Source organism: Podarcis raffonei, chromosome 5, assembly GCF_027172205.1.
Source record: "Podarcis raffonei isolate rPodRaf1 chromosome 5, rPodRaf1.pri, whole genome shotgun sequence".
NCBI lineage: Eukaryota > Metazoa > Chordata > Lepidosauria > Squamata > Lacertidae > Podarcis > Podarcis raffonei.
Window position 1 is genome coordinate 15,342,595 of NC_070606.1, and position 24,653 is coordinate 15,367,247.

The following is a 24,653-nucleotide window of genomic DNA, read 5'->3' on the forward strand; positions in this document are numbered from 1 at the left end:
TGCCTGCTTCCTCTGCTCTCCAGGCACTAACTGCCAATGGGCAACTTTCGTGCTACCCTGCTCTCCCTTCTAATAGTTCTCCATCATTAAATGGTACCCAGAATGGAGAGGCCTGCAAATGGAAGATGTCTTCAAATGCAGGAAGACTGTTCTCTAGCTCAGACATCCCCTCAAATGCAGGACGATGCTCATTAATGGCTTGGACAGTCCCCGCCCTCTATTGACCATGAGACTGGCATCTAGTTTGCGACAGTTCTAGTATCCAACAGTATAAGTGAGGACACACTTTAGAAGGCTAGCAGGGTGACAATGGGTCATAAATAGTGCTTTAATTATGGGGAGGGGTGTCAGGAAGCTGGAGAGTCCTTTAGCGAAATCCACAAACCAAGTTCCCAAGTCCCTAAATTTAACTAAATCATATATACCTGTTAGAAACGGTTGCCAAAGGCACCATCACAAAAGTTAAGAGGGCTGCCCAACCCTCAAGTGTACCTTCTGTAACTCAAGCACTGGTTGTAAATAATATCTTCTCTTGTGTGAGCTGCAGCTGCAGATTTAACTCCTTTAAAAGTTACTGTCCCCCTCATGTTGCAAAATTCTAATCTTCCCTATCGGATCCAAATATTCATTCTCTCTCTTTCACCTGCCAACCCGCCATGCCTAGTCATGTGGAATGCTCTTCCAACAAAGATTCAGGAAGCATCTTCAATTTTTATACATTTCCTGAAAACTTTTCTAATCTGCCAGGCTTCTGCAGACAATTAAAGAGAGAGAGGGAAAAATATATTATTTTTACAGTTAGACAGTGATCTATGATTTTGGCTTTTATAGGAGATATATATATTGTACAGTGCTTTGATTTTTTTATTATTATTAAAAATGCATTATACACATTTCCATTCTGAAAATAAGTAAATAAATCCTACGCACAACGGAGTCTTGTAAAACACAAACCAAAGTAGACATACAATGGTACCTCGGGTTAAGTACTTAATTCGTTCCGGAGGTCTGTTCTTAACCTGAAACTGATCTTAACCTGAAGCACCACTTTAGCTAATGGGGCCTCCTGCTGCCACTGCACGATTTCTGTTCTCATCCTGAAGCAAAGTTCTTAACCCGAGGTAGTATTTCTGGGTTAGCGGAGTCTGTAACCTGAAGCGTCTGTAACCTGCGGTACCACTGTAGGCAAATTCGATTGCAGAGCTGGGGTTTTCAGCTTACCAGGAGAATTCTAGCCAGCCTTGAACATACTGAGATAGGTTGTGTGACAGAAATAAGTGTTTTGCAAAGGATTTACGAGCTATGTTGACTACTGAAAGGCATTTTTTGCGAAGGGGAGGGTCTCCCTTAGCGGGGTGAGCAGGGCCACCTCTGGAGAGGCTAGGGTGTGCTCCTGTAGCTTTCTACCTTCTGCTTTCCTCATGGGCCTTTTCATTTTGTCCAGTTCCCAGTACAGCCTCCCCTCCCGTCTCCAGTGCCTCCAATGATCCGGTGGGCTCCTACTCCATTAATGGGATTCTGGGGATTCCTCGGTCGAATGGAGAGAAGAGGAAACGTGACGAAGGTAGGGGGAGGGAGGGGTTCATCCTCCCTTCATTTATTTCCTTTTTCTTTCTCCCCCCTTTGCTCTGCCCCTCTCATTCCCATTCTCTTTGACCTCCCTCTTACCACCCCCTAAGCTCCAGTTTTGGACCAGGATTCGCAGGTGCTTTGCATATTGGATTAGTCTTAGATTAGGGATGGTTCCCCACCAACAGCATCACCACAACAACTCGACTGGCCCAGAAAGTCTTTCATGACCAGCTGAATTCTCGTTAGGAGGCAAAGCCAGCCGATTTCGTTCCCGGAGCCAAGGCACAAACTCCCTTCCCGGTTTCTAGATTGAGCCTTGGACTCACACCAAGGTGGCTTATCCTGAATTTCTAATCAAAGGCAGCAAAAGGGGGATTCTGGAAAGATCCACTTTGTATACCCAACCCCCTAACAATATTTAAGACAAGAAACAAAGCCTGGCTTTCAGGGCCAGGTAAGAGAAGGTTTAGGAATGTGAGAATTATTTTTAAGGAGAGAGAGAAACAGCTGTTGGGTTTTGGCACCCTACAAATAAAACATGCATTCAGAATTGAAAAACGGGGGGGGGGGAATATACTCCTCTTTTTGCCAATCTCTTTAGCTCATGGTTTGCAAGCCCAAAATGAAAGAATTAAGTTGTGCAAAGTATTTGATCTATGTGATCTTCTACAGATTAGCTTCTCTGATGTCTCTGCCCTTAAGTCGTCTGCGACTGGACCTAATGGTCGGGGTCCCTTTAGGCTTAGCACACTGACGAATGTGATTTTTGGAAAGCATTCAGAAAGAGGTAGAGATATAATTTCCTTTCTTTCCGGAAGGATATGTTTTTATGCGCAGCACCACAACTAATTCATAGCCTTTCAGTAGGCAATGGTGACTTTTGCCTATACTGTTCCATCAAACGCTGATCCTCACATGCCAGTCCATGTTGCCAGGTGCCAATAACGCTTCCTGAAAATGTAGATGGTCTCCGTTTGTTTCCAGCTGGTATATGCTCAGTGTTTGTTGGCATGAACTGATATGCGCACTCATGTGCATCAATGATATGGAGAGAACTCTGTGCTTATAAACACAGTGAAAACTCTTGGCTTAAGCTTGATATTCATGTGTGAAATGATACCGTCCAGATAAAATTTTTAACTGGGAAAAAAAACTGAGAAGAAAAAATGGATGTGGGCAAAGGAATTGCTGGTGTCAGGATTCTTACCATAGGAGCTGGTGGTGAGGCTGAGGGTGTGATTTGTGATCAATGCTCAGCAGTCGCTGGTTCCCCTTCTGCAGAACAAAAACACTGGAATTACGTGGTGGTTGTAAAGATAAATGAATGAGCGTACAATGTGCTTTGAACGTTCAAAAAGCACAATATAAATGAACACTGTTGTGTTGTTGTTGTTCTAATCAATTTTGAAGGGCTGCATGGACTCCTAAGAGATTAATAGCACAACTGTATGTCTACTAAGTCCCATAGAATTCAATGGAACTTGTTTCCAGGTCAGAGAAAACACCTGAAAGTAAACTTCATTGGGCTTAATGGGACTTACTTCTAAGTAATACTACTACTACTACTACTAATAATAATAATAATATTTATACCCTGTCCATCTGGCTGGGTTGCCCCAGCCACTCTGGAGAGGCTTATGCTGCCAGGCTACAATTCAATGTTTATTTACCTCAAACCACATCAAACTCATTGAGACATTTAGAGGATTGTAAAATATTTATGGTGACATATGCTTTTATTTTATTTACTTATTGTGTTTATATCCCACCTTTTTCTCCAAGGAAGCAACCCTGTGAAGTAGGTTAGGCCGAGAGGCAGCAACTGGGCCATATTTTTCGCTCTATAAGATGCACCAGACCACAAGACACACCTAGTTTTTGGAGGAGAAAAACAAGAAAAAAAATATTCTGAATCTCAGAAGCCAGAACAGCAAGAGGGATCGCTGCGCAGTGAAATCAGCAATCCCTCTTGCTGTTCTGGCTTCTGGGATAGCTGCGCAGCCTGCATTCGCTTCATAAGACGCACACACATTTCCCCTTACTTTTTAGCAGGGAAAAAGTGAGTCTTATAGAGCAAAAAATACAGTAGTTTCTTGGCCGAGGGGGGATTTGAACCCTAGTCTCCCACTACATCACACCAACTCTCCACACTGCCTGCCAGCAAGATGCTGAGTTTTCTTTTCTTTTCTTTTGGAAGTTTCTAGCCCTCCTGGAAAGAAAGTTGTAACACAAAATGTGCAGGCAATCATCTAAGCGATTTCTGTGAAACGAGCCTGCCTCTCGCTGCTTCTACTTTTCAGTATTTTTAGCCTATGAGTGTAGTCAGAGTTGTGCTTAGATGCCAGGCTAAAACCCTGGGGTCCTAAAGAGCCCATATTTACCCCTCTCCTTTAACGCATTTTTTGTTCCTGCTTCTACCTCATTTTCTAGTCCTTGGAACCTCCACTGTTTGCCCTTCCTTACTTTCTAGCAACTGCAATACATCTTTCCTGTGGGGGGATAATCTAAGCTCAGGTTCTCTCTAGAAGTTATTCTCTGCAAATGCTACAGCCTAATAGGGACGTGGGTAGCACTGTGAGTTAAACCACAGAGCCTAGGACTTGCTGATCAGAAGGTCGGCAGTTCGAATCCCCATGACGGGGTAAGCTCCTGTTGCTCGGTCCCTGCTCCTGCCAACCTAGCAGTTTGAAAGCATGTCAAAGTGCAAGTAGATAAATAGGTACCACTCCAGCAGGAACGTAAACAGTGTTTCCGTGCGCTGCTCTGGTTCACCAGAAGCGGCTTAGTCATGCTGGCCACATGACCCGGAAGCTATACGCCGGCTCCCTTGGCCAATAAAGGGAGATGAGCGCCGCAACCCCAGAGTCGGCCACGACTGGACCTGATGGTCAGGGGTCCCTTTACCTTTTTAATAGGTGTTAGGCTGGGTAGGTGTTAAAGAACACACCCTAATGGCAAATGGAAAATACAAAAAAATTGCAAAGAGATTTAGGCATATCTCCTGCTCTGTGGGAACTGAAGAATTCATGGTACAGTCAATGTACAGTACAATGATGTACATGTCTACTCAGAAGTAAATCTCTTTGTTTTTAATGGGTCTTACTTCCAGGTACATATTGGTGCAAAATGAGCATACTTAAATATAGACAGATATAAAATAATCTGATAAGCTTAAACACAATTAAATTATTATGAATAAAATAAACAATATATTACAACATCCTATTAGTTTTCTCACTGGCTTTGCAGTTTGGGCAGGACAGAGATTTTGCTGGGAAAATTAGGGAAAGTACGACCTGTATTGATTAAAAAATTAAAAAAAAAAAATTGTACCCAGTATAAAATCATAAGTGCCCAAGGTAAAATAAGACGTGAAAAGAAAAACAATTGTTAAGATACACCCGTGTGAAAAAAAGACAAAAAACGCCCCTTATAGGCTCACAAGGTTGTTACTGTGCTTATCCTAAACTTAGCCTCATACGGTGCTTTTATGAATTCAGCCTGTATGCTTTTCCTTACTATTTTACCTGCAATTTTTTTATTTAAAAAAATCCCACTGTTTTATCATTTTTTTATTTGTTACATTTCCACAGCACCATTCATCCGAAGATTACAAGGCAGTTTACAATATAAAAACACAAAAATACATACCATAATAACAAACAAAAACAATTGCACCCCCCCTTTAATAGGTCATGGATTGTTTAATTAGCCAAAGGCCTGGGAGGAGGAGAATGTTTTTACCGGGCACCTAAAGATATGTAATGAAGGAACCAGGCAAGCCTTCCTGGAGAGAGCATTCCACAAGTGGGGAGTAACAACTTTCATTTTAAGAATGAAAGTGGATCACTTGGCTTTCCACAACCCCAGTGACTACAGGCCTGGAAGTAAGCTCAGCAGAATGGGACTTATGCATGTAAAACATGCAGTAACCGGGCCAGATTAAGATTGGTTGAAGCTTTAGGGCTGTTTTAATCTGTAGGGGGCGGAGGGGCATGGCTGTTTATACTGCAGAGATGCATCGCTCTGGTTAAAGGCGCCCCAACTGGATGCCTCTGGTACAAGTCTTCACTTGCAGTCATTTCATGCCTCTTTCTTTGCAACAGCCATGCGGGGTAGGCTAGGCTCAGAGTTGGTGCATGGCCCAAAGTGAGCAAAAAGAATAAGAGTTAAAATGAGAAAATGCACATGGTCAAAGTATTTTCTTTTTGTTTACCAAGGTCTGCATAATATTTTGTTGTTTGTGAAACAGAAGTCCACAGTTTTTTTGTAGTTTTAAGATAACGCAAGTCACCTTATTTTATGCATTCCTATTTAGGGAAACTAGGGACGCGGGTGGCACGGTGGGTTAAACCACAGAGCCTAGGCCTTGCCAATCAGAAGGTCGGCGGTTCGAATCCCCGCGATGGGGTGAGCTCCCGTTGTTCGGTCCCTGCTCCTGCCAACCTAGCAGTTCGAAAGCACGTCAAAGTGCAAGTAGATAAATAGGTACCGCTCCAGCAGGAAGGTAAACGGCGTTTCCGTGCGCTGCTCTGGTTCGCCAGAAGCGGCTTAGTCATGCTGGCCACATGACCCGGAAGCTGTACGTCGGCCAATAAAGCGAGATGAGCACCGCAACTCCAGAGTCGGCCACGACTGGACCTAATGGTCAGGGGTCCCTTTACCTTTACTATTTAGGGAAAGGGACCCCCAATTTTAAGAATAGCACCAGGACTCACAACTACTTTGATCTGGCCTTGAATTTAGGCAATCACATCTGTCCAGGTCAGCTCCAACCCACAAGAACTGATGCCCCAAGTAAATATATCAATCTTGAGGATGCTGCAACGCTCGTAATTGTTTTTGCTGCAACGACCCAATAAGGAATAGGGAATTACACTTATTGTCCATTTTAGGGTAGGCCAAAATATGTTGAGACAGAGTGCTTGCTTGCCTGTGTCTATGTAACTGTAGGAACAAGAGAGGCTGTAATTTATAGATTGAAGAGATCTCTAGATTAGGGTCCCACACAGGAGCGGCAGAGACATCAGCTTGCGGAAGCCCACTTAAAACTCAGAGAGGCGTGATGCTAGAGTGGCCTGGTATCTCAAATGTCATAATTGCTGCCTTCCCAAATCAAGAAATAAGTGGTTTGAGCATTCCCTCCATTTCTGGCCCCGAGCCAAATGTAATTGAGACAAAGCGAAGGGGAAAAGAAATGTTTGCAAAGCTTACTCTTGATTAAGTTGAGCAATTCAGTGGGGAAAGGATTAAGCGGGGGAACGCGCTGTGTCAAGTTCCTGAGGGAAGCGAGACCCCTGCCGAAAGCGGGTGAAGGTTCTGCTACCTTTGGTAAGCGAAAGAATGATGTCCATCAACATTTGGTGATCTCCTTCTACCGGTCCACAATAGAAAGTGTCCTTTCATACTGCATCACGGTGTGGTAAGCTGGTTTGACATCAACTGATAGGAAGTGCCTACAGAGGGTGGTGAATACAGCACAAGATATTATGGGCTGTCCGTGAATCCGCTGGATGACATCGCGGAAGAACGTTGCCTCAGGAGAGTGGGGAAAATTCTCAGGGGTGATTCACACCCTGGCTGGTTGTACAAGTGACAATAAAGTATAAAGTAAAGTATATTTCCAGTGAACAGTACAGTGGTACCTCAGGTTAAGTACTTAATTCGTTCCGGAGGTCCGTTCTTAACCTGAAACTGTTCTCAACCTGAAGCACCACTTTAGCTAATGGGGCCTCCTGCTGCTGCCGCACCACCGGAGCCCGATTTCTGTTCTTATCCTGAAGCAAAGTTCTTAACCTGAAGCACTATTTCTGGGTTAGCAGAGTGTGTAACCTGAAGCGTATGTAACCTGAAGCGTATGTAACCCGAGGTACCACTGTACTTGGGAAGAACACAACCTTCAAATGTTTGCACAGACTGGGAGTAAACCACAGAAAACCATTTGTTCCAATTCAGTGGTAAAACATGATTTTCCCTGGGGAAAGACAAACACTCAAAGCTGGAAAGCCCAGACTGTCCAAGTGTCCCTATTTTGCAGGGAAACTCCCAGATTTACAGAAGCCGTCTCGGTTTCTGATTTCATCCTGGAATGTCTCGCTTTTCCTTAGGACGTCCCTATTTCCATCGGAGAAATGTTGGAGGGTATGGAGTTATGGGAGGAACAACTAGTGTGACTTAATCATAGGGTACAGCTCTGATAATCATCTGCTCTTTTTCTTAGCAAAAGGGACCCTTGGTAAGGGTGGTTTTTCTTTTTTTGAAAACCATTATTTCCACCCTAATCTTTTAGCAGACAGTCTTCAGCCTTTCATCATAGCATGCTTTCCAAACACTTTTGTTATCTTGCTCACCTCAGTTATCCGGTTTGTTCCTTGCTTTATAAAACAACAAACCTGAAGGGATGTCTCTAGCAACACACCCCAGGCCCTACAAGTGTCCCTATTTTCCAAGGACAGTCTGGAATTTACAGAAGCCATCCCAGTTTCTGATTTGATCCCAGAATGTCCCGCTTTTCCTTAGGATGTCCCTATTTTCATCAGATAAATGTTGGAGGGTATGGAATAGGATGTCCCTATTTTCACTGAAGAAATGTTGAAGGGTATGGAGTTTTGTGACCCCTGAACCAAGGAGATAAGTACCGTATTTTTCGCTCTATAACATGCACCAGACCATAACACGCATGTAGTTTTTAGAGGAGGAAAACAAGAAAAAAAATATTCTAAACGAAATAGTGGATATATGATTTTTGTGATTCATGCTGTGGCCACAGACATGTGATCTGACAGTGAGTTTGGAGTAGCCCAATGCAAAAAAACCTGAGGATCCATGTGGATCCATGCTTTGTAACCACGGAGGAGGGAAGGAAGGGGAACCATGGATCCTCTGCTCACAACTGCAGCAGATCCCCCCCGCCACCCGCAGGCATTCGCTCCATAACACGCGCAGACATTTCCCCTTACTTTCTAGGAGGAAAAAAGTGAGTGTTATGGTGCAAAAAATACGGTAACTATACAGCCTTTAGAAGACATCTGAAGGCAGCCCAGTATAGAGAAGTTTTTTAAAAAAATATCCAGTTTTGTTTTTTTTAATATACACTGGAAGCTACCCAGAGTGGCTGAGGCAACCCAGTCAGATGGGTGTGAATTATTATTATTATTATTATTATTATTATTATTATTATTATTAAATTGTTGAATAGGACATCCCTATATTTTCATCAGAGAAACAGTGGAAGATATGCAGACCTGTGTCCCGAAATGCAGTACAAAGGGAGGGGTGGGTGAGCCCTGGATTAGACTATTGTAGCATACTCTACTAGATCTCCCAGTACGTTTCCAAGCACAGTTCAAAGTGTTGGTGCTGACCTTTAAAGCCCTAAACGGCCTTGGCCCAGTATACCTGAAGGAGCATCTCCACCCCCATCGTCCAGCCCGGAAACTGAGGTCCAGCTCTGAGGGTCTTCTGGTGGTTCCCTCATTGTGAGAAGTGAGGTTACAGGGAACCAGGCAGAGGGCCTTCTCAGTGGTGGCACCTGCCCTGTGGAACGCCCTCCCATCAGATGTCAAGGAAATAAACAACTATCTGACTTTTAGAAGACATCTCAAGGCAGCCCTGTTTAGGGAAATTTTTAATGTTATCGTGCTTTTAATATTCTGTTGGGAGCCGCCCAGAGTGGCTGGGGAAACCCAGCCAGATGGGCGGGGTATTAATAATAATAATAATAATAATAATAAACTGCTTGGAAATTGCAGCCGATGCAGAATGCTTCCGCCAGAGTGCTGACAAGGGCCCATGTATCAGAGCATATTGTTTGATTGCTACTGGCTCCTGGTTTTGATTCTGAGCTAGACATTCTGCGGATTTTGTGGGCAGAATGCTGTGGTCCTTTGGTCTTTCTTGTGGGCTCCTCACACACATGTTTGGCCACTGTGAAAAGAGGATGATGGACTTGGACGGGCCTTTAGTCTGATCCAGCAGGTCTAATCTTATGTTCTTTTTTTATGTATATTGTCTCATGCCCTGCAGTGCTGTCACAGGGTTATACCTATGCCACCTGATGTTGATTTTTTCAGGCAGTTTGCTTGCATTGGTGGGTGGATGATATGCTTTGATGGCATAACCAAAACTAGCCTTTTTCATGCCATGTGGATATTTCAATCCAGGTTGCTTTGTTTTTGTTATTCACCTAAGGCAGAAAGGAATTTGGTTTTCTTTATTCCGTGCTTCCTGTCTGTGTTGCTGCTGGGGGTGACATGGGCTGCATTGTGTCCGGATGGCATTTCTAGTGTCCAGGTTTATGACAAGCTGAAAAATGAAGAGTTCCCTGTCATTAGAATATAGACCACAGATCGCATATTATGCAAATGTGCTTTGGCTTTTAGACATTTGAGCCGACTGTGTTAGTTATAGCTTCCATGCACACGACCTAAAAAGGATCCGTAAAAGAGGTAGCTGTCTATTTATTTGCAAGCGCCAAGCATGAGTACTTTGGCCTGCTTGCAAAGCCGTTGAAGTAAGAGTTAAGAGATGCAGAGAAGGAAGGGCGGAAGAAGTCTGACTCCCAGGTGAACTGGAATAAAAGTTATCGAAACTAGGGTGGCAACTCCTTTGATGGCAGCCCCTTCACCTTGTTCCTAAGGACCAAAAAGGAGACTAGAAATATTCTCAAGAAGTGATCCAAATGGACAACATGGGACAATACAACTGCTCGACGCTTAAATGAACGCCCTTGAATCTAACTCTGGCAAAGTGACTAGCATGAACCTTTAGAAGACATCTGAAGGCAACCATGTATAGGGAGGTTTTTAATGTTTGTTGTTTGATTATTTTTAAGTATTTGCTGGAAGCCGCCCAGAGTGGCTGGGGCAACCCCGTCAGATGGATGGGGTACAAATTATTATTATTATTATTGCAGTCTAGTATGAATCCCTAAGGGATGCGGGTGGCACTATGGTCTAAACCACAGAGCCTAGGACTTGCCGATCAGAAGGTCGGCGGTTCAAATCCCCGCGACAGGGTGAGTTCCCGTTGCTCAGTCCCTGCTCCTGCCAACCTAGCAGTTCAAAAGCACGTCAAAGTGCAAGTAGATAAATAGGTACTGCTCTGGCGGGAAGGTAAATGGCGTTTCCGTGTGCTGCTCTGGTTTGCCAGAAGTGGCTTAGTCATGCTGGCCACATGACCTGGAAGCTGTACACCGGCTCCCTTGGCCAATAAAGTGAGATGAGTGCCGCAACCCCAGAGTCGTCCGCGACTGGACCTAATGGTCAGGGGTCCCTTTACCTTTACCTATGAATCCCTAAAGAGTGCATTATTTCCCATATGCTCTTATGTAACTGCTGGCTCCTGAAGCCCTGAAACTCAAGAAAAATGGGGAGGAGTTAGAGGAGAAATCTGAAGAAGGCAGAAGCTGTTTATAGCCCTAAGGGAGGGCAAAGGAATTGCTTGGCTGGGCTAGATACAGGCTGTGTACATGTGATACCTTTAAAGCACATTTATCCCCTTCATAGGATCCCGGGGAATGTAGTTTGCTAAGGGTGCTGGGAACTGTAGCTCTGTGAGGGGTAAACTGCAGACCCCAGGATTCTTGGGGGGAGTGCGTTAAATTTTCGGCCAAGGCAGCCACACTCTCGCCCACAGTAGCAATTCTCTGGTCTGACAAAAAGACAGAGGAGGTGAGGGCTGGTCCAAAACATTTTGCTATACAAAGGAAAGGAGAAGATGGTGCCTACTACACCAGTGTGGTGTAGTGGTTAAGAGCGGTGGACTCATAATCTGGTGAACCAGGTTCGATTCCCCGCTCCTCCACATGCAGCTGCTGGGTGACCTTGGGCCACTCACACTTCTCTGAAGTCTCTCAGCCCCACTCACCTCACAGAGTGTTTGTTGTGGGGGAGGAAGGGAAAGGAGAATGTTAGCCGCTTTGAGACTCCTTCGGGTAGTGATAAAGCGGGATATCAAATCCAAACACTTCTACTTAGCTGACAGGTAAAGGTAAAGGGACCCCTGACCATTAGGTCCAGTCATGGCCAACTCTGGGGTTGCAGCGCTCATCTCACTTTATTGGCCAAGGGAGCTGGCGTTTGTCTGCAGACAGCTTCCGGGTCATGTGGCCAGCATGACTAAGCCACTTCTGGTGAACCAGAGCAGTGCACGGAAACTCCGTTTACCTTCCCGCTGGAGCGGTACCTATTTATCTACTTGCACTTTAACGTGCTTTCAAACTGCTAGGTTGGCAGGAGCAGGGACCGAGCAACGGGAGCTCACCCCGTCACGAGGATTCGAACCGCTGACCTTCTGATTGGCACGTCCTAGGCTCTGTGGTTTAACCCACAGCACCACCTGCGTCCCTAGCTGACAGGAGAGGCAGTTAAATAGGGTAGCACCCTCCATTGTACCTGAGACAGTAGGCCAAACTGGGGTTTGTGGTGGGGCAGAACAGGCGATGTGACAATAAAAAGAAATGGTTTGGGGGCTTAGGAGGGAGAACTGGGAGCTGGTGCTGCCCCTACCCCCAGCATCTGCTGCCTAAGGTGGTTGTCTCAGTCTGCCTAATGGTGGGGCCGAGAGCATCGCCTGCGTTGTTGAAAGAGGCAAGGAGCAGCGGCCCTAAGCTCTGAGGGGTTTGGGAACACCCAAACTCTGGGCTTTCCTGGCACAGCTGAACATGTATTCTTGATGAGGAGCAGCAGAAGTTTGTGTACTGAGGAAACCCAGTACATTTTGCCATCAGCAGGAGGACTGTGGCCTTGCAGCAAAGCACTGACCCCTGGCCTTTTCCACAAGAGCAGTTTTGTGATGTGGTTGTGGCACCCCGTGTGACCTTCTAGTTACGCAGCTGCGCCCTCCTTACTGCTGCCTGTCTTCTGCTGCCGCAGATAGCTAGGCTGCGCTAATCTCTACCGTGACAAAAAAGTTAGGGCAGACTGCTGTGTTTAACAGCTTCCTTCAGCCTCCCGATGAAGCTGTGCTTTGAAGAGGCAGTTTATTCCCAGCTTTGCTCCCAGAGGTCAAGTTCTCACTCCAGCAAGTAGATTAGGATGTAGGAATGAGAGATGCCTGTCAGTCAATGCCCCACCACGAACTTCTCCAAGCGATCTGAAGGAGGAGGAGGAGGGAGGAGAGAAAGAAGGATGACTCAGAAGATGCACAGGCCAATTCTGTGACGCCAAAGTTCCACGTTTGCGTGTGGCACCTGATCCCAGGTCAGGACAAATGAGTCATCAGAATTGTTTTGTCACAAGCGGAAGGCACAGTTCTCAAGCTCCCTCTGAATTCAAATTCAGAGAGTTGTATGGGAGCAGGAAAAACACTGGCTGCTTCTCACAGTCATCCATCTGCAATATATGTCCTACTAACCTCTTGACTGACAGTGCTTTCCTTTAAAGCTTTTAACGGGTTGGGCCCTGAATATTTGAAGGAGTGCCTCCTTCCTTCTGTTTCTTTCTGCTGTTTGCAACCTGGGAATGACAACTCTTTATAGACCTACCATCTATTAGGTAAAGGTGAAAGGTTAAGGACCCCTGGACGGTTAAGTCCAGTCAAAGGTGACTATGGTGTTGCGGCGCTTATCTCGCTTTCAGGCCAAGGGAGCTGGCGTTTGTCCACAGACAGCTTTTTGGGTCATGTGGTCAACATGGCTGAACTGCTTCTGGCGCAATGGAGCACCATGATGGAAACGCCATTTACCTTCCCGCCACAGTGGTACCTACTTATCTCCTTGCACTGGCATGGTTTTGAACTGCTAAGTTGGCAGGAGCTGGGACAGAGCAATGGGAGCTCACTCCGTTGCGGAGATTTGAACCGCCGACCTTCTGATCAGCAAGCCCAAGAGGGTCAGTGTTTTAGAGCACAGCACCAACCGCCATATGTTAGTCTACTGATCACCCACAAATGGTCTTTCTTATCTTTTTCTTTTTGTGATGCACCTCCCCGCAAGTTCTATACTCCAATATAAAACATTTCCCCATTTGAATGAGCTATCAAGACCTTTCTTTTGAGCCAAGTCATTTATAACGAAGGCTGCCATGCTAGCCCCGCTTACCTGGGAGTAAGTCCTGTTGAATGCAGCAGTATTTGCCAGGGCTATAGCCTTGGTGACAGGGTCACCTGCCTCTGGGCAGAGGGCAGACTAGATAATTTCTAGGGAGCCCCTCCCAGTGCTAAGATGCTGAGTTAAGTTGTGGGGACAGGACGTGGTTGTCAGAACCTACCACTGACAAAAGAAAATCCCGATTGGCCTGTAAAACAAAGCAGAGATGACTTGAGGAGCCTCTGACAGCCTTAATTCATCATAGCACGGACTTGCCTTTTCCCCCCTTTCATGTTCCCATTATATTTGTTTGTAAAAGTGGAAATCAATTTTGAAGGTAATTTTCTGGAAAGAATGAAAGGGAGGTAGGAGGGCCAGAGATGGGGAAAATAGAAGGAGGGGGGGAATTTAGGCCAGGCACAGCCCAGGGGCAGCTCTTGGCAAGGTGAAAGAAAATTGCATATTCAATCTCCATCCATGAATCTCCCTCACCACTGGCCGCCTCCTGCTCAGGAACAATGAAGCCTTCCTCCCCTTTCTGCAAGGCAGGCAAAGAAGGCCGGAATATCAGCGCTCACTTTAAATTCAGGGTCATTAATTCACCTGACTACTGAAGGAGAAGGGAGCACGGTACCCTTTAGAAAGGGGACCCTCTTCCTCACTCCCCAATGATGCTGTTGGCAGAGGTGGAGGAGAAGGAAGGAAGGAAGGGGAAAGGGGAGAGCAGAAACAATTTTGTGCTCTCAGACATGTTTGAAATGGGCCTGAGGGGAGACACAATTGGGGAGCCATCCAGGTTATGTGAGGGAGGAGGAGGAGGAGGAGGAGGGCCGGGAAACAGCCACCACGGCATTCTCTGTTGTGCTGTTACTGCAAATTAAAAGTAGCATGTTTTGCCCTACATGATTCTCTCTTGAGGAGAGGAGCCAAATGTGTGTCTGTGTGTGTATGTTGGGGAGGGGGGGATGGGAGAGGGGGCGGCGTTTATCATTTCTTCCTCAGAAGCCCAGGCGCAGTATCACCATGTGAGATGACATTTGAATTTACAATTCCGCTGAGAAAAGCCATTAATTCACAAATTAACATTCCCCCCCTCTCTTTTCTCTCTCTCTCTCTCTCCCTCCCTCTCTCACATGGATGTGCAAAGCAATTGAAAAGACAAAGGAAATAGCCTTAAGGAAGAGACTTTACTACTAGTCTGTCTGGGTGGAGATTGCTACCCCTGCTTCCAGATAGATAAACCAATTACCTGAGCGACACTGCTCATGGCAGGCTGCTATTACTTCCTTTTGTAGAACTGCTCAGGCCACCGCTGGATTAAGCTTTATGTATCTCATTAATGTAAACCAGCAAGACTCTAGGAGCCAGGCAGGCTTCTCCATCCAGCACGTTGTGGCAGAAAGTGAAGGAGGGGAGGGGGCTGTGAAGAACTGGGGCGGAGGAGACGGTTGCTGGAACACTCCTTTTTTTTTTATATAATATTTTTTATTAAACAATTTTTATATTAACACAAACAAAACATAGAAAAACAAACAACAAACATTAACAGAACAAAAAAACAAGTACCATTTCATGTCCTAATTTCTTAAACCTTACTTCCTCGACTTCCTCTTGCTTCCCGTTTCTGTATTCCAAGTTCTTACAGTTATTCAGCGAATCTTCCCTTATTTTATTATAAATTTATGTTAATCATCCTTATTCTCTCTATCTTAACCATTACTAATAGTAACCATTTATTTTGAGCCCAACATCATTCTAACTGTCTTTAATTTTATAGTATTTCTTTAAATAATCCTTAAACTTCTTCCATTCCTCTTCCGCCGCTTCTCTTCCCTGGTCTCGGATTCTGCTCGTCATTTCTGCCAAACCCATGTAGTCCATCACCTTCATCTGCCATTCTTCCAGTGTGGGTAGATCCTGTGTCTTCCAGTACTTTGCAATAAGTATTCTAGCTGCTGTTGTAGCATACATAAAAAAAATTGTATCTGTCTTTAACACCCCCTGGCCGACAATACCCAAGAGAAAGGCCTCTGGTTTCTTGGGGAAAGTATATTTAAATACCTTTTTCAGTTCATTATAAATCATTTCCCAGAATGCCTTAATCTTCGGGCACGTCCACCAGAGGTGGAAAAAAGTACCTTCCTTTTCTTTACATTTCCAACATTTATTATCAGGCAAATGGTAGATCTTTGCAAGCTTGACTGGGGTTATGTACCACCTATAAATCATTTTCATTATATTTTCTCTTAAGGCGTTACACGCCGTAAACTTCAACCCGGTGGTCCACAACTTTTCCCAATCAGCGAACATAATGTTATGACCAATGTCCTGAGCCCATTTAATCATACTTGATTTTACCATTTCATCTTGTGTATTCCATTTCAGCAGCAGATCATACATTTTTGACAAATTCTTAGTACTGGATTCTAACAGTTCAGTCTCTAATTTTGATTTTTCCACCTGGAAGCCTATTTTACTGTCTAATTTAAACACTTCATTTATTTGATGATAATGTAACCAATCTCTCACCTTCCCTGGTTGCTGGAACACTCCTGGTCCCTGCGTTGTTTTACTGGGCTTTTTGTCTTCTCTAAGACCTTGACCTCCCTTAAGCCAATGACAGGGCAGGTGGGTGTGTTCTCAGACCCTCCAAGCGTCCCTGTTTTCCAGGGACAGCCCTGGATTTACAGAAGCTGCCCCAGTTTCTGATTTCATCCCGGAAAGTCCTGCTTTCCCTATTTTCATCAGAGAAATGTTGGAGAGTATGGGGCACGTCCCTATTTTCATTGGAGAAATGTTGGAGGGTATGGAGTCATGTGAGCCAAGGAGATAAGTAACTATACCACCTTCAGAAGACTTCTGAAGGCAGCCCTGTATAGGGAATTTTTTTAATGTTTTATGATTTCTTTATATCTGTTGGAAGCAGCCCAGAGTGGCTGTCAAATGGGCAGGGTATAAATATTATTATTGTTATTATTATTATTTATTATTATTATTATTTTATTAAATAAGTTGTCTCTATTTTTCATTGGAGAAATGTTGGAGGGTATGTCATGTAGGCTCTGCACAGTCTGTAGATCTGACTATCTGTATCTAAAATGGCCGATGCATTATGAGCAGACAGGGTGCTTACAGAGCAGTGAGCAAACTTGGCCCTGTATGTCTGTAAAATAAACAAAATCCGATCAGATTGGCAGCTGGCACTAGGACGGGTGGTAGAGAGCCCCGGTTGTGAAAGATTCCTGGCTAAGCATTTACCCCCACCTGTGGATATTTGCTGCTGTGGCCTGCACACCTAGACGATTTGGGTCTGATGCTCGCAAGGTGGTCATGTGACCTCATCGCTGACATTATTAGAGCCACCTGGACTTTTCCTCCCTCCCCCAGTCCCCAGAGGAGCAGCCAAGCTGCCATGGAGTGGCAAAGTCGGGGCAAAACCATGAGGGAAGATGCTCAAAGGGGTGGAGTTAGGCATCGATGCCCTTGCAGGTGAGCTATCCTCTCGAGTCATCACAAGGCACCTGCCACCCAGGCCTCACCTGGAGGGCAAGAAGCCATACCAAAAAGCAGAATGTCCGAAGGGTGTTGGGAGGGAGGGCTTAACTATGTACATATGAGTGGGTGAGTAAGAATTAATGAACTAATGGTAAAAATAAGTTAAAAGGAAGGCTAGAGTTAGAAGTACATCCCTGGTCTAAGTCTACAGTTGTAGAAAGTGTACCTGTCTTGGCCACAATGACTCTCTTCTTGGATACGCTCATCATCTAGCTTCAGGATGAATTGCTAGGCACTGCAATATTGCACATAGTTTGGGGCTGTGACCAGGACAGGATCCAGGGATAGACAGATAAGTTGGCAGAGTGCTAGGTGAGCCATCAAAGCACCGTCTTTTTCGCTCCATAAGACGCACCTGACCATAAGACGCACCTATTTTTTAGAGGGGGAATGCAAGAAAAAAATATTCTTTAAAGGGAGCGCTGAGCAGAGCCTGTATGCATCCCAGGCTCTGCTCAGCACTCCCTTTCACGAGCCGTGTGGAGCATGTGTACGGCGCTTGCAGGCTTTTCCAGGAGGTGGGGGAAGGGACAGAGGGGCTATCCCAGAAGCCAGAACAGTGAGAGGGAGCTCTGCACAGCGAGCCCTGAGGGAGAAGCCTTCTCAGGGCAGCGGGATGAAGGCTCTCCCTTCCTTGAGGAGGCTTCGCGCAGCTAAGCCAGAAGCTAGAACAGCGAGAGGGAGCGCTGCGCAGTGATGCCTCTTGCTGTTCTGGCTTCTGGGATAGCTGCGCTGCCTGCATTCGCTCCATAAGACGCACACACATTTCCCCCTACTTTTTAGGAGGGGAAAAGTGTGTCTTATAGAGCAAAAAATATGGTAGCTTTCGGATTTGGTTATCTCTAGGAATTATGGGTAATCTCCGTCCTTTCCAGCTCGAGATGTGGTTCCTGTCCACATAAGATCAAGATGAAGCCTGACATTTTAGTGTATTTTTGGTCTCTGTGGAAGCCGCCCAGAGTGGCTGGGGAAACCCAGCCAGATGGGCGGGGTACAAATAATATATTATTATTATTATTATTATTATTATTATTATTATTATTATTATTATTTATTATTATTATTATCAAATAAGGGGCTCTTTAAGGGTGGGGGGCAGAGATTTGGAAGCAGCAAAGCATCGTTTCAGGTCCCCAGTCAAAGCCACCCTCCGCACCCCAAGTCAAAGCACAGGGTGCTATTTTCCATCCTTGCCCCCACCCTGATTTTTCATAGCACCCAGCCTCCCTACCACGGAAAACCTGTCCCCAAGGGTCATGCTGCCGTCTCGGCGCATGACACGGACGGCATCTTGTCACCGCCGGTGCTCCAGAGCAGGGAGCAATCAGTGGCGGAATCAGCAGACAGCACCAGTAATTCAAACCATCCTGACCGTTCAGTGAACCCAAACCTGCTGACCTTGACAGCTCTCCACAACGGCAGGCTCAGAAATCCCAACCTTTACAAAAAGCAGCAGCAGGGGGCTTCCTTTTCCAGGAGCTGCTCAGCAGTTGTCTCAGGTCCAGCGATAATCTCCCCGTCTATATATACCCTGAGAACTGGCGCTCTGCTCCAGCCCACCACACAAAAAAAACGAGGTGGCATTTTAATCTAACTTGGTGACTGAAGAGCAAATCAGCTCTGCGGCAGGGCAGGCATCAAAGCTCCTCCACCAGCTTTCCATAGGGTTTGATTCTCCTCCAACTCACAGAGGAGACAAGGTGACATCGCCCAACATTGAGCTGGAGAGAAATGGGAGGCTGTGTGGTGATGCAGAGGAAAGAACAACTTGCTCACAGTGACTTATAAAGATGAGGAAGTAGAGCTGAGGTGAACATTCACAAATGCACAAGCGATGCTTTCGGCCTTCGGTTTTGGAATTTCAAATTCCAAACTCAGGTTTGGGTGGTGAGCGCAGAAGCACACCTCCAAAATTGAAAAGGGGAGTGCTTTAATCTTCTTGTCATCCCTTGATCGTTTTGATTTTTGGCAGGACAATCTCCGAAGCTGTGAACTGTCAAATATACTACCGTGTCCCAATTTTTAAATACTGTCAGACATGAAACACCATTCTGTGCCAGCCCTCAAATACTGTCAAATAATGAAATAAGAGATTGCTGGGTGTCAGATATAGATATCAAATATTCAATTACTGTTCAGCAAATATTTAAGTATCTGAGGAATATTCAGCTTCAGAATTCACAGAGGTTCTTATGTGATGCCCAGTTCGTTTCAGCTTTAGGGGGAACTAACTTATGATAAAGAAATGCCACTTGTGAGCTTTTAATTCCCTTACTCTTTCCACACAACCCTTGAAGCATGCATACGCATACACACACACACACACACACACACACACACACACACACACACACCTTTTTGTTTCCTTTAGGCTGAACTCTAAACGGAAGTTATAAAGTAGCAAAAAAATTGTGTTTCGTTTAGTGAACGCTTGATGCAGCTGCTGTGAATAATGTTTTAGCTGCTGCAGTTTGCCCATCACAGAGTTACAAATATACAAAAAAATATAGTTACAGTATATTAACAAGCAAGCAGTCACTGTATTAAAAACAAACTGTGAAACGTATGATAACAAAAAATCTTTGAATAAAGCAAATTAAACAAACCAAAGGCGTATGATATCTTGGAAAATAGTACTTAGAACTGTAAAAGAGGCACACATGCTGAATTCAATAATCATAAATACTAAAGAAATCAGACACCCTACCATGTCAAGGGAAACTTATCACAATATTAAGCTTAAGCTTACATTCTGTGTTAAAGTATTAGTAATTTTCTTCAAAAGCAGGTGGCGGTTCTTCCCCGTATTCCTCCTTACCTACCAAGGAGATAAAGTCAAACCAAAACTGGTACAGAATTATCCGTTTTACATAGGCCTCTGGTGATTCTCAATTTGTATGTTCATTTTCCCAGAAGGGCGATATCCCAAACCTTAGTATGCTGAGTTTTAATATTAGCCCTGCATAAAACTTTCAAGAAAAGCTTAAGAGTCATTCTAGCTGCTGTCAACAAATGTATAATACAGAGGTTTTCAACCTTTTTGAGTCCACGGCTCCCTTGGCCAACTACCTTCTTTTTGCGGCACCCCTGTGGGGCTCAGGAGCCCAGTAATGTCACCCCTTGGCCTGCAGAGCTGACATCTTCTCGCCCTTTTTCAAACACCTCCCTTGGGGAGTGTTCCCTCAGCCTCTTCTCCTCTCCTCTCCCCTCTCCTTGGAAGTCCCCCGGGCAGCTGCTGCTGCTGCCCCTGGCCTCTGAGCTGACCCCCACTGCCCCAAAGAGAGCTGCCTTCTCACACTGCCCCACAGAGGGCTAGGACTTGTCTGTCCATTCCGAAAAGCAAGGGCTGGTGAACTGGGGTCCATCCCTTGCTTGCTTGCTTCTTCCGAGGCTGCCTCAGCTGCTGTCAACCAGCACCCCCTGGCCAGCTCCAGAGGCACCATTCACCTGCGGAGCTTGTAGCCAGGGTTGCTGCAACAAACAGCCACACAAGCCTTTGGGAGGCAGAGACACAAGAGGCTTCAGAGGATGGAGGGAAGGAAAGAGGGACGGAGGCCAGTGTTGCCCACGGCACCCCGACCATCAGCCATGGCACACTGGCCGAAAACCACAGGTATAATAAATCCTTTATTATGTAAGTTTAGGTTACCCTCATCAAAAGTAGAAAGACAGTTATAATTCCCAACAACAGTTAACAAACTACAGCGCCCAGTATTCTTTGAGGGGGGGGAATGTGCTTTGAAGTTATAATTTGTATGCAGCCTAAGAAGCAGGAAGCATCTTATTACTTCCTGTCATGGGCTGTTTGAACTCCTGCTGTTGTTTAAACTCCCTGCGCATCCCATGGCCCTGATGAACAAGGGTAGGAGCATTGCGACTGGGGGATCAGGACAATGGATACAGATTTGCATCATTTACGCAGGTGGCGCTGTGGGTTAAAATACAGAGCCTAGGGCGTGCCGATCAGAAGGTCGGCGGTTCGAATCCCCGCGACGGGGTGAGCTCCTGTTGCTCGGTCCCTGCTCCTGCCAACCTAGCAGTTCAAAAGCACGTCAAAGTGCAAGTAGATAAATAGGTACCGCTCTGGTGGGAAGGTAAATGGCGTTTCCATGCGCTGCTCTGGTTCGCCAGAAGCGGCTTAGTCATGCTGGCCACACGACCCGGAAGCTGTACGCTGGCTCCCTCGGCCAATAAAGTGATATGAGCACCACAACCCCAGAGTCGGCCACGACTGGACCTAATGGTCAGGGGTCCCTTTACCTTTATCTTTATCCTATCTGAACAATGATTCCCAGAGGATCAGCTCAATAAACTATTTGGTTATCTCTCACTTGGACTACTGCAATGCGCTCTATGTGGGGCTACCTTTGAAAGTGACCCGGAAACTACAACTAATCCAGAATGCGGCAGCTAGACTGGTGACTGGGAGCGGCCGCCGAGACCATATAATGCCTATCTTGAAAGACCTACATTGGCTCCCAGTATGTTTCCGAGCACAATTCCAAGTGTTGGTGCTGACCTTTAAAGCCCTAAACGGCCTCGGTCCAGTATACCTGAAGGAGCATCTCCACCTCCATCATTCTGCCTGGACACTGAGGTCCAGTGCCGAGGGCCTTCTGGCGGTTCCCTTGCTGCGAGAAGCCAAGTTACAGGGAACCAGGCAGAGGGCCTTCTCGGTAGTGGCCCCCGCCCTGTGGAACGCCCTCCCACCAGATGTGGGAGAGAAAAATAAAGAGAAAAATAACTACCAAACTTTTAGAAGACATCTAAAGGCAGCCCTGTTTAGGGAAGCTTTTTATGTTTAATAGGTTATTGTATTTTAGTGTTTTGTTGGAAGCCGCCCAGAGTGGCTGGGGAAACCCAGCCAGATGGGCAGGGTATAAGTAAATAATAATTATTATTATTATTATTATTATTATTATTATTATTATTATTATTATTATTATTATTTTATTATTATTATTATTATTATTATTATTATTATTATTATTATTATTATTTTAAAAAGCTGATTAAGGGTTAAATTAGGCTTTTGTTTGTTTCGGAAAACTCCAAATGTGAAATCTCACAAGATGCCAGCTGTAAAATACTAATTGCCATTGAATGTTACCTATCAAATGACATCAGCTGTTTTAAAACACTCCTAGGGTATTATGGGGGCAGAGACATATCACTAGGCAAGCCTATCATGGAGATCTTAGCCTAGGAGGTTTTCCACAGCAGGCATGTCAGTTTTGGTTCTGCGCAACACTACCTAACGTCAAATAGTGTTGCAAATGAACCATCAAATAACTATCGTGCATAATTTACCCGTGAGTCCTTTGGAGATTTGTCAGGGCTTCTTGGTTAGAAGAGTTGAAAGGCAGTTTGCCTACTGCTTAAGATCTCCATCTGCAATGAGCAGCTTCTGAGGAGTGATGGATTTGTTTTAGGACATGCACGTAGGGAATAATGGGCGATGATGAAGCCTAACATTGGCTTGTGCAAACTGGCTGTGCACCCGCCTCGAATATGCCTGCAAACCGTCTGGCAGGCACAAAGAGGTTCTTTAGCAAACGTCTGAAAACGCTGCCTAAAGGTTGAAATGTCAAAACCACTGTGATATGCCATTGCGGGTCGGTTGCCAAATATTAAATACAGCTGTTCGCCGCTGATCAAACACTTCAAAACACCAGCTGTGCGATATAAATTACAGAAATAAAATTTTATCATTTGCCACATAAAGGTAGCCAATGCACACAAGCTTTCGCAGGGCAGAATGCACAGCATCCCAATGGGCGCGTGTGGACTTTGAGGATGCTTTTTGGGGAGCAAATTCATTTCAGCTGCACTTGTTCCAGTTGGGCAAACATTTTACTTGCCTAGGCTGAATGTGTGAAAACTCATTGCGTGACTGCTAGAAGCTTCTCTTATGACGAATGGTCAAGAACCTACGCATGCAACTGATCCAAAATACAGCCATGTTCTGTCCAAGCAGACAAAAGACGACTCTTCTTTTAGGGGAAATAAACCCCAAAAGTGGTTATGTAAAATTGGCCCTGATGTGTTTCGGGCCTTTGGCAAAGATTGAGGGTGTGGGATTTGATGTCAAAGAAATAAACAACTATCTAATGTTTAGAAGACATCTGAAGGCAGCCCTGTTTAGGGAAGTTTTAAATGTTTGATGTTTTATCATGTTTTTAATATTCTGTTGGGAGCCGCCCAGAGTGGCTGGGGAAACCCAGCCAGATGGGCGGGGTAATAATAATAATAATAATAATAATAATAATAATAATAATAATTTGGTGGGATATCTCAGCTTGTAGCTGTAGGAAGGAATTTCTACTGGTGCAGCTAGTGGGTCTGTGGTTCTGTGCACCCCCACACTCAAACAAACTCCCAACAAAGTGTATTCAACAGGCATTTCATTTTAAAATATATCTGTTTAATGACTGAATGAAATGTGCAGATGAAATATGTACTGGTCGTAGGAGAACCAGATAGCAAACATAAGTGTGTGTGTGTGTGTGTGTGTGTGTGTGTGTGTGTGAAAGAGTGTGTGTGTGAGAGAAATATGTGTGTGTATTGATGTATGTCCCACATCAATGGGTTTGGGTAAGTATAAGCCCAGAGAATACTTGCCTTCCTCTTCTGGGGGAGGAGGGATGAATAGTCCAGGGGTAGATCTACACACAGGGGAAAAAACGCTATAAATAAGTCAGAAATTAAATCATTATAAAAAGAACCGCTATGGAAAATTGCTAAAGAATTTTTTTTGCTTTACAGTGCCATCTGGTGTTGCATGTCTATAACGCATTCAAAACACTTTTTTTTAAAAAACTAATGGAGCTGAGTCCCAGGTGTTGTGTGTGTTGAGGGGGTGAGATTGCCACTGACCATGTATATGCTGAAGCACTGATCATCTCAAAAAGATGCCTCCCAATGTGATGGAAATTAACATAAGGAGAAGGGAGTCGATGACAGAGAATGAGAGAGAGAGAGAGATCAATGGGTTGCAACAGTGGGAGAAACCGCTATCAGTGGACTTGAGGGTACGCTATATGCAAAGAGGCGTTCTTACCTGCAATATTGATGTGCAAAACATGGAGCTTGGGGCTGGTAGCAGTTTTGGTTCTATAATGGGAAGAATAGGGATATGAACTTGTGTAAGTTGCATTGTATAAGAGAATTCCCCAATATAAAATGCAGTCAAAGTTCCAGGGGCAGAGAGGGGAGATTCAGAGGCCAGGAAGAAGGCAACACAGTGCAGGACAGAATGCAACCATTTCATTTACAGTGGTGCCTCGCAAGACGAACGCCTCGCAAAACGAAAAACTCGCAAGACGAAAGAGTTTTCCGTTTTTGAGTCGTTCTGCAAGACGAATTTCCCTATGGGCTTGCTTCGCAAGAAGAAAGCCCATAGGGAAATCTCCGGGGACCTCTTTTAAATGCTGGTGGTGGGGAGCAAAGCCTTTCGCCCCCCTCCGGCCTTCAGAAGAGTTCAGAAGAGTCAGAAGAG

The 24,653-nt window shown here is 45.1% G+C and overlaps 1 protein-coding gene across 24 annotated transcripts in view; it reads left to right on the forward strand.

The window, feature by feature from the left end:
• Positions 1-24,653, forward strand: part of PAX2 (paired box 2) — a 154,000-nt gene that overhangs the window by 70,966 nt on the left and 58,381 nt on the right. For 20 of the 24 annotated variants that reach the window (XM_053387947.1, XM_053387963.1, XM_053387939.1 and 17 more), the window contains one exon: positions 1,445-1,564. The exons of the other annotated variants lie outside the window; for them this stretch is intronic. In XM_053387947.1, the coding sequence (XP_053243922.1) occupies positions 1,445-1,564 (120 nt within the window). The remainder of the gene's footprint in view (positions 1-1,444; positions 1,565-24,653) is intronic. 24 annotated transcript variants of the gene reach the window in all.